At 44.0% G+C, this 10,535-nt stretch overlaps 2 protein-coding genes across 3 annotated transcripts; both read right to left on the bottom strand.

Annotated features, from left to right (window-relative positions):
• Nucleotides 1–239: 239 nt before the first annotated feature.
• LOC148036858 (uncharacterized) lies at nt 240–4,282 on the bottom strand. 2 transcript variants are annotated; one of them, XM_087675784.1, is made up of 4 exons: nt 4,263–4,282; nt 759–2,124; nt 507–656; nt 240–421 (listed from the first exon to the last, which is right to left on the bottom strand). In XM_087675784.1, exons 2-4 carry the CDS (start codon nt 1,233–1,235, stop codon nt 380–382), a joined length of 669 nt encoding a protein of 222 aa, XP_087531910.1. In that variant the 5' UTR covers nt 1,236–2,124; nt 4,263–4,282; the 3' UTR covers nt 240–379. The 2 variants fall into 2 exon arrangements, with proteins under 2 accessions (XP_087531910.1, XP_087531909.1); XM_087675783.1 differs by lacking the exon at nt 4,263–4,282 and having other exon boundaries at nt 759–2,862.
• A 1,205-nt stretch (nt 4,283–5,487) lies between these two features.
• Nucleotides 5,488–8,786, bottom strand: LOC148036857 (uncharacterized). Its single transcript, XM_087675782.1, has 3 exons — nt 8,093–8,786; nt 6,888–7,503; nt 5,488–6,624 (listed from the first exon to the last, which is right to left on the bottom strand). Exons 1-3 carry the CDS (start codon nt 8,612–8,614, stop codon nt 5,774–5,776), a joined length of 1,989 nt encoding a protein of 662 aa, XP_087531908.1. The 5' UTR covers nt 8,615–8,786; the 3' UTR covers nt 5,488–5,773.
• Nucleotides 8,787–10,535: the final 1,749 nt, after the last annotated feature.

Here is a 10,535-nt window from a genome sequence, read left to right as displayed (position 1 = left end):
ACAGAGGTATGAAAAAAAAACCAGAGAGCATGCAGGCCACATGCTCTCTGGTTTTTTTCCCCCCCATCAACATCAAATTGTATACTTAGGGAAAATAGAGAAAGATTATTTCGAAGATTGGATACTGAAAACAAAACAATGTATGTAGCACACAAAATTTCATATATATAGATGAAACGTTTTTACATTATGAGTTCTAGTGCTTGTGACGTCATGATTGCAAGCACTAGTAGCTGAAAGTAATACATATCAAAAATGAAAATTACAAGCCAAGGGGAGGCATGCATGCATGGGGCTCCTCTATATCTCCTCAGAAGAGGCATCATCATCGCTACCACCACCGCTTCCTGTGCCACAGCCATTGCCGCCACCACTACTGCTAGTCCCCCCCTTCGCTATCCTCAACTGCATCAGGGTTCACCTACACAAAGGATTAAAGTATATAAATACCATTACAAAAATAAATCATATTGATCTATACTTTTCATGTAAAAAATAAAGCATACCTCTTCTGGTGGTGGAATCCTCATGGCGCGATTATATTGCTCCTCCGTGATGAGTCCCTCCTCGTAGAAATGCTGCCAAGTGGACGCCTGATTATGACCTCGATGGTAGCCTACCTCTCTAGGAGTAGGCATCCTACCAACGATATGGAACTACAAAACAATTTGAACATACAACGTATTAAAACACACTACATAATGAAGTGAAACAAATTACAAAATTTAATTTAAAAAAAGAAATCAAATAATACTTACAAACTCAGCCTCCCATGACTCCCTGCCACCCGATCTATAATGCGACGATCCCATGGTTGCCATCTGGATACGTCCCGCCTTTGCATGCTGGTGACTTGTCATTTTCTCCGTTGCTCTCTTCTTGGCCTCTTTCCACTCCTTGCGGTGGCAATTGGGTGGTTGGCCATATCCAGGACGCCCCTGCTCTTGTCTCCGCAATGACTCCTTGGCGCGCGTCATAAGGTGAGACCTCTTGTTATGAAGCGCGTCTCTCACCTTTGACTGTCCCCAATCATCAGAGAATCGTGAATTCTCGGGATTAGGGTACCTTTTATGTACTACCCGCAACACCTCTTGCCACAAACTATTTTTTTGGTGCTTGAAGGGAATCATGCAATCTTTGTATGTGGCATGCACGACACTCCTCAAGTAGGCTATCACTTCCCTCCCCTCGAAGTCATGCAAGATACCACCAACATCAGTGATAGAGTAGTACATTTGTGGAGGCTCACCTCTCTCATTTTCCAGTGAGGGTGATCGAGAGCCACCACCTAGGTAACCCCCACAAAGCCCTCGACCTCCTCATCCTCCCGCACCACTCTCCCTTCTCCCTCGACGTGCACTACCCTCTACCTCACTCGATACACGTGCCTCTACAGATGTATGTGCTTCGGCCGATTCATGTACCTCAGCTGATCCCTATGTAGGCAAAGATGTGATAGGTGTCCCAGACATCACACTGAAAACCTCATCTGCAATGGGAGGGCAACCAAGATAATTGGTCATCTCCCCCATGAATTGCTCCTTGTTGAATGGGGTGCTGGAGAATCCAGGATTCCACATCTACACAAAAAAAATCATATTACCCTGTGTAGATAAAACATATTACATACAGCGTCTATACATGCGTCTCTGTGAGCGTCTGTCAGCGCGTGTATCCTTGTGTGTACACTGCAGAACACACGCACCTGCACACGCGCTAAAAGAGCACCCCCAAAGAAACGTTTTTCGCATCTATATCTACGTCTACATTGAGATGTAGACGCGCTATCAGATGCGCTTGGTCGGATGATTTTAGCAGACGACCGCCATTATTGATTTACAAAATGCAATACATAATGAAATCACAAATCCTAAATACACAGACAGAGCAGAGAGAGAAAGATAGAAAGAAAGAGAGAGAGAGAGAGAGAGAGAGAGAGAGAGAGAGAGAGACTCACCTTGGGTGTTTGGTGTGGCGGGTGGTAGCGCTTCTTCCTTCTCATTCTTCCTCTTCTTGGTAAGTTACCCTCCCTTGATGCTTGCTTCCTTGCTTGCTGCTTCTTCTTGTTCTCCTCTCTCTTGTTCTCTCTTTCTTCCTCTCCTTGGCTTTCCTTTTTCCCTTCTTCTGTGTTTGAAATGAAAGAAGAGGTGAGTCATGAGGAGGTTAGGCATGAAAAGACTAGGTGAGGCATGAAGAGACTGCATGTCGGCTAAACTCAAGCTTCAGAACCACAAAAAACGTAGGAAAGGAAATGCATAGTTTGAAAAGAAATGATTTAAGTATGATTTGAATTTTGACGTGTGCGTCTATTTTTGTGTGTATAAGCGCGTCTATTTGCGCGGATATATAGACGCAAAAATTGTGTCTATTTACACGCACGTTGCGATAGACGCGCCCGACTTTGCGCGTCTAACATGCGCGTCTATGTCTCGTTTCTGTTGTAGTGTTTGGGCAGTTGACCGTCCTCTTTCTTCCACTTTCACATCAAGCCTTTCCACCTTAGAATTAATCTCTGTTAGATTAAGATGGAGATCCCGCATGCTCTTAATTAGCTTGTCCATGACATCCTTCTTTGGAGATGGAACAACAGGATTTCTTGGTTGCTCGGCCATAGAGAGAGGAGGTCGAGAAACAAGAACAGACTCCTGCATGGATTCAGTTGGTGCAGAGGTAGATCCCCATTTTAGGCACAACCGCTCTCTTCGAGCAATCATATTAACTACTTTAGGGACATCACTCCAAGCAGTCTTCAATCCTGTCTTAGAGTCAGGATCTTCAAGCCGATCAGTTAGCTTCTCTTGAAGGAAAGGATCTGCAGCCTTTAGAAATAATTCAATCTTCTGGCTTTCCATACCCTGCTGATCGTCAAGATCTAGTTGAGCAAATTTGCTTTCAAATTCGCGGTAAAGAGCAGTGAGACAGTTAGACCCTTATTGGGCCTTTCGACCCATTCAGTGAAAACTTTCTTCGTCATGAGGCCAGAATCTTCAAGAAAAATTTCTTCTCGAAGAGCCTTCTTAAATGCGGACCATCCAGCGTCTTTTTGGAAAAGACCATGAATTCGGTCCTGGAGACCATGCACAGCCAAACGGGCAAAATATCGGCTCCAGGCATGATGAGGAACTCCAAAGAAGACCATCTTGTCAGTATAGAGGCGGATAAAAGAGGACACATTTTTCCCATTAAATTGCTTGAGCTCTTGCCCAACTGCTTCCAAAGCTTTAATGGCGGCGGCATCATTCCGCTCTTCTGCTTGTCTCTCTTGTTGTTGCAATTGCAACTGTTGCTAAAATTGCAAGTGTTGTTGTTGGCTTTCTTGCATCAGACGAACCAATTGATGCAAGGCATCTCCTCCCGAACTTGATGATTCTCCCATTGTACTTCTTCTTCCGCAACGGACCATCACGTAGGGTTCACCACTGTCGTCGTTTTGGGGGTTAAAGGTCTACCACCGAGGCTTAGAGCAGAAGAAGAGTGTGGGATTCAAGGTTTGGAGAAGGGAGAAAGATTGGGGTTTGACAAGATTCGGGTTTTAGAAATGACTTAGTTGAAGAAGAAGATATCAAGCTTTTTCTGTTTATTTAGCATACATGAATGGAATAAATGACTTTGTCTTGATCACATCAAATGCATTTGGGAATAATAAGCCATTACATAAGGGATAATCTCATATTTAAACCAAATGCATATTCTAAATGCAAGCTCAAATGGTTTTTATTTCATGTACATGGATGGATTACAACTCCAAGAAACAAGTATTTTAATGGTAGACTCAAGTACATTCAAGACATAGATCAAAAGCTCATGAAATGCATTGATAAAGCATAAATTTAACTTCAGCCCTATTTTAAAACAGTAATTTCCAGCCGATATTCAAGCTCCAAAAGTGTACATAATCTCAAGTACAAGCTCCTCTAATCATTCGCAAGTAAAGCCCTGATGTTAAGAGGTCAATTTTCTCTATTACAACCACATAAATCACTTGTTTACTCATAAAAATGGACAAAAATAGTGAGCTGCCCTGTTTATGACTGGTTTTTTCAGCCCATACACCTTCAAAATCCTCCCCCTTTGCTTGCCCCAAAGTCACTCAAGTACTTGGGTACAAGACGGGCTTCATTGGACCATGAATAATGTAAAAGAATGAGAGAAGACGTACATAAGAGCAGGCTCAATACTTTTCTCTCAAGTTTTCCCCTTTTATAGACTATCATACCATTCATTTTCGTCATACCAAATGGACGGGTAAGAGGAGCTCTCACCTTTCTTGTTTGTATCTTCTTCTTCAGCTCTAGTTTGTCTTCAGTTTGCATGCTTTGGAGCATGTACCATAGCCCACAGCTCTTTTCCAGTTGCCACAGGTATGCAGGCCCGCTTTTTGCGCCGAAAAATGCGGGATGCATCCTGCTCAGCTTCCACTTATCAATTTGACTACTTAGGTCACTTACAGGTCATTTTAGTCCATTATTTCAGGTCCCCCATGAACCTAGTGGACTTTTGACACTTTTCTTGATTTCTAACCAAACTTTCCACTTGAACCAATGTGGCTTAGCCTGCAAACTATCAATTACTTCTAGCTGATCAAGTTGCAGGTTCCCATAGACTTAATTTTTTATCAATATACATGGTACAACTGAAAATTGTATGCCAAATACAAAAGAACTTATGTAACTAAGTGATATCTAAGTTGGTTGTTGGGTAACAATGACTGAGTTATGTATAAAATTTCCTCATATAAATCCTAGTAAAGTTCTTTTGTGTTCATAAGAATCCCATGATTTATATTCTGAACAATAAACTCTTTGACAACTTGCTAAGTGTAGACGTATGGACCCATCTAACCAGGCGGTCCATCATTAATGTCCACATGTTTTGAGCTTGTCATCTCAACAAATCTCTTGTCACAATATCATTCTCTTTCTCAAACTATCTCATCCACATACTATTTTAATCACAATAATGAGTCTTGTGTGGAAGATGCTTTGGTAGATGAGGATCTAGAAAGCATGTTGGAACAAGCCTCATTGAACCTAAGGAATCAAAATGTGAGAAAGAGTTGTTTATGAAAAATGATGTTGAGTAAAAATCTTTTTTATTTAAAAAGTTGGTGTTTGCATGAAAGCGATGGATTGATGGGTTGGTTTGGGGTTATGAATTGATGTTAAAGACTTCATAGAAGTATGCATGAAGCAAAGCACCGACAATTAAACTTTCATTAAAGGACGAGGGTTGTAGATAGCTTCTTTAGCAATTACATAATTGACACTCAAACATATACTTTCACATAGGTGAAAAGCTTCTCACGGAGCTGAAGATGGCTTCTTAAGGCAATATTTATGGATAGTGCTCAAACGTATTCTGTTACTTCAGTGAAGACGGTTTGAATGGAAGGTCTTTCAGGTTGCATGAATGCAACTTCGAGATGTAGAATTCTTAGTACTTAAGAGTTTGACATTATGTAGTGCCTTTGGCAATGATCAAAGTCCATTTGTGCGAAGGAAAGCTTAACATTGTGATAATAAGACTTGAGGAAGGCACGCGATCAGATTGCATGAAAGCTAGAGGTTCAGGCGGTAGTGCGTACATGTTTTGCTGTGAGCTGAAAGAGAAGGGTGCTGGTACTAATAAGTTTTCTGGTAATTAAGAAAGACAGCTAACTACAGGGCGCATAGGAGTGCTTGTGCTTATTTGCAACGACAGCCAGCTAGATCAGCTAGCAGGTCGCGATGACTAGCCAAGTAGTTAGAAGATAGGATACAGAATTGCTAATAGTTTAGCTATGGAAGCCGCGGCCCCTAGTGGGGACGAGAGCGATCCTGTTAGTGGCTGGGGCAATGGCGCTGGGTGTGACAGTGAGAACAGCCGCAGCATACGCAGTAACGGTGTCGTCTTCTTCGTAGAATGCGTTCTCCTGGGAGAGGTCGCTGATGAGGTCGTCGATGCGGGTGGTGGTGACGTGCTCCATGATGAAGATGTGGGAGTAGCGGAGGCCGTCGAGGTCCTCGTTGGAGAGGGAGTACTTCTGGCAGATGTCGTCGTTGGCGCGCTTGAAGCGGACGGTGAGGGCGAGCGGGGTGCGGGCGACGTAGAGGTCCGTCTGGAGGTCCTCCTGGAGCTGGAGGAGGGCGGAATATGCGTAGACGGTCAGGGCCTCTAGGCGGAGGGTCTTCTTTATCATCTGCTGGTACGAATGGCGCGCGACGTTGTCCCACAGCAGCATCGGCGATAGGCCGCTGCGGGAGCCCGCGAAGGTGGTGTCCGGCGTGCCGATGTACTCCGGGTTGCTCGGCGGCATCATCTGGTACTTGTTTCTGGTCATGTACAACCCGCACGGCACCGTCGCCCCTATCCACTTGTGGCCGCTCATGGCTATGGAGTGCACCATCGGCAGCCGGAAGTCGAAGTTCGGCCCCCTCTCCACGACCAAGCCCGCCTTGTGCGCCATCTCGATGTAGGGCATATACGCCGCCCCCAGCGCCCCGTCCACATGGAACCAGTAGCCCGTCCTGATATCGAACACGCTCGTATCGTCCTCGTTGTAGTACACCTTCCTCTCTAGCAGACCATTCTGCAGCAGTATCGGTCTTAGCTTCTTACATGCCGTCGCCACGTCGTCGTATGCACCTGCGTACATATACATATACAGACATCACGATATTGCTGAGAGCTCAGTCTCAAAGTGTACATAGCCACAAGAAGCTCTAGACGTCTTCGTTCCCTCAACGGAACTCGCCAGTGAAATTTTCCTTAAGGAAAATACCCGTTTCTCATGTAGGGTAAAAAGCGTGTAATCGTTCTAAAAGTTCTTGTGTGCATATCAGCTAGCTTAGGTGCGCATTCGGTTATCTACTTGTAACCGTGAACAGCTTTCCATGCATGTATCTTACCTTTGAACGTTGTTCCGTAGTTGAAACACACCATAATTGGGTAGCCCTCGGTAGCAAAAAAAGCTACCAACTTGCAGAGTGCCTCTATATCAATAGCCCCACTATCATTCGAGGGAACCTCAGTCGGCCACACTCCATCCTCAGTGATGGGGCACTGGCCCGGGTATTTGTCAGTCCCTTCCGCATAGAAGGTGCGAATGTCCAGTATGGTCATGCACTTTGTCACAGAGTAATGTGTATCTTCAGAGAAGAAGGCAATGGGTGTATAGGCATTGGGCTTGTCCTCTGGTGCCTTAGTTTGATGATAGATGATGCGAGGTACTTTGATTTGGGTTGTGATAGTCCTTGCCCCCTGTTTTCTTTTGACAGTCTTTGTAGTGGTGTCAATCAACATCTTTTTGCCACCCAGGTAGTCCCTAGCATTCCACATGCCATAGAGGTTTCCCTCGGTGCAACCCATTGTGAGGCAAAAACCCCAATAGGATTCTGGATCATCAGAATCGTGTGGATATTTGGCGTGCCAAAGCTCAGCATAGTAGTCTAAAACAGCACGCTCCATGAACTTGGTGTTGAGTGTGAAGTTACCTTCTACAAAGGCGTCACCAATATTATTCAGCTGAAAAAAAAAATCCGGAACGTCATGTAAGGAACCAACCACTGAAATGAAATACACGATGAGTTCAATGCTGACAACACATGTAGGGTCCTTTTTGGAGAAGGCGCTAGCCATGGATTAGATCGATGAGCTACATTGAGTTAGAATAGCCTTGGCTTTTCTCAAAACCCACATGTAGAATCACGAACTCACAAGGGTTGAAACATACAAGAGAACCAATGAAATGGAGGCATATCTGAATTATTCCATTGAAACCGATGAACGACATAAGTAGGTCACCAAAACGAAGGAGTAATGTGAAGCAAGTTGGTGAATAATATTGGTGTTAAAGGCCCGCAAAAGTTGAGGAGGTTTTTTGAAATGGGATAGGTCAGACTTACTATTACAAACCCTTCCTAGAAGAATTTGCAAAGCATCAAGGTGTACAGGTTTTGGCTCCTAGACACGAACGCTTAAAAGAATCAAAAGAGCTTTTGACAACGGACATGGAAACCCAACAGTTGTGAAGGGACGAGAGAAAAGCATTAGAGAAGTTACTGAGACTTATAGCAATGAGTTTTAGAGTAGGAATAAAATGCAAGGAACGTACAGAGTAGTCCATGTAGTTGGAGAAGGTCTTCTCGTACTCCAGGAACTGGTTGCACTGATAGCCCATAAGAAAGGACTTCTGCTGGGCATGGTAGTTCTTGGCAGAGTTGATGGCGCGCAAGCGCTTGAGGGAGGAAAGGCCGCCATGGTGGAGGTTGAAGGTGTGATAGGAGTTGGGGAGGCCCGGGACTTCCGGGTAGGGCGAGTCCTGATCCTTGGTGGGGTCAATCACGGGAAGCGTCCGGTGGGTCTCCAGGTAGTCGGTGACCGCGAGCTTCAACTCCTCTTCGCTTGGGAGCTGCAGCTTCTTCTCCTCCTCCGCCTCCCAATCAATAGAATTATCATTATTATCTACGCCTTTATTAATCAACGTCTCCGCAAGCTGCTGCCGCTTCCGCCCGTCCACCACCACCTCAGAAAATGCTCCTACGTTCCCCTCCGCCTTCCTCTTTGACGGCACAATATTATTCACAGCCTCGTTATTATTATATTTGCCGCCATTGTGTGCAACAGCTGAGGCCATACTCCTGTGTTGACTGCTACCAGCTTTCTCAGCTGCTTATCACTCTATAACTTCTTTTAATGATAGTCAATTGATATGATAAAGCACTTTGCATTGCAACTCCCCCCTTTTATAGGCTTCTGCAACCCCGCAGGCCTCGCTTTCCCGATCCCCCTGTCTATGCTGATCTCTCTCTCTCGAGTCTCTCCCCCTCTCGGCTGTGGATATATCATATATATCCGCGTAAATCTTAAAACCGTGAAAAAAAACCGGCGGATGAGCGACACGTCCCAAAAAATAGAGGTGGGACCCGTATTAGGATAGCTATCCTCGGCCGCGCCCGCCCCCCCTCCCCCTCTCTCTCTCTCCCCGTCGTCATCGTGCCCATCTTTTCTACGTTCTGACATCTCTGGCTTTTGGCTTGGAGGACATGAGAAATTGAATACCATCGCAGACTGCGACGAACTTCAATAATGCAACGTTACATTGTCACGCGGTAGTACTATACCCGACAGACTAGAGTAGAAGAGTAACCTGGACGTCAAGCATCTCGTTTTTGACCTAAAACGCTACACGTGCAATCGGGACCACGGACCACTCACTATTAGCAAAGCCCACATTTCATCTACTCTCTCTCCGTATTTACTATTAACGACATGATTTGGCATTCTTATGTCATATGTGCACGGCGATAAAGCACCAAATAGCGCTTGTACAATGTACAGTGCAGATATGGCTATCCTCACGTACCACCAAAAAGAGCTTGTACAATTTTGGCTCTAGCTCCTGTGATGAAAAGGGCTAATAATGGTGTCGTCCATTGACTCGTTACTAATAATGGTCCCTCGAACACAACAAACATGTACAAAATTTAAATTGTGCTGAAAATTTCAAGGAATTGGTTAAACACTACTCTATCAAAGGTCACGTATCTGGATTGCCAAGCTTATCCATGAGATATATTATATGCATTTGATTAATAATGAAATAGTCCCAACTAGGGTTCGGAAAAGGCGCATTCGCTTTAACCTAGAACTTGTTCACCTTGACAAAAAATTTCTCAATTCTTTAGAAGAAATAAACAAATCCTCTTCAATTTTCTCAAAATATAGTTACATTTGTTAAATTTATGAATGAGATACTGTCTCAATAGGAGATATTTCCTTCTCAGATGATGATGAAAAGGATTTACTTTCTCTTTCTCAAAATTTTTTTCCAGGGTTCCCAACGAGCTTGCAACCCAAATCTAGTGCCAAATTGTGAGATATCATCCATGAGGGTCTTCCTCCCCTTCCTCTCAAAAAGTGTGGCGTTCCTTCTTTTGTAGATAGACTTCTAGGTGAAGCAATTAAGATTTGGTTTACAAAAGGCTTTGTAGCTAATGAAACAACTTTAAGCGAACCTCATCATACACTAAACCTCATCTTGTATAATATTTACTAGCGTTGCTAGGTCACTTTGCGATGGTGAGCAAAGTTGTTCGCTCAATAATCCATTTCCCACCTTTTGCTCTTGTCTTTTCCCTCTCTGTTTTTAATTATCTTATTTACTCTCTCTCTCTCTCTCTCTTTACCTTCTATTTTAGTTTTTTTTTCTCCTCTCTTGATGCTTACTCCCTCTCTCTCCTTTTATTCTCCCCCTCTCTCCTCTCTTTTCATTCTCTCTCCCTCTTCTCTTTTTCCCTTTTTGTTCTTCTTCTTCTTCCTCCTCTCTCTCTCTCTCTCTCTCTCTCTCTCTCTCTCTCTCTCTTTATGCCCCCCTTTTCTTCTACTCCCCTTTCTCCTAATTTTCATTTTTTTCTTTTGTCCCTCTCTCTCTTAAATTTTATATTTTCTCTCTCTCTCTTCCCCCTCTCTCCTTGTCTCTCCCTTCCTCTCTCTCTCTCTCTCAAAAAAATACTTAAATTTAAAAAGGACTTTTCTCTTTTCTTTTTTTCCCCGTC

The sequence above is a fragment of the Lygodium microphyllum genome, chromosome 4 (assembly GCF_053477565.2).
Source record: "Lygodium microphyllum isolate KBCC chromosome 4, Lygodium_microphyllum_v1.1.10, whole genome shotgun sequence".
NCBI lineage: Eukaryota > Viridiplantae > Streptophyta > Polypodiopsida > Schizaeales > Lygodiaceae > Lygodium > Lygodium microphyllum.
Note: the sequence above shows the minus strand (reverse complement) of the source record. Positions and strands in the feature narration are given on the sequence as shown.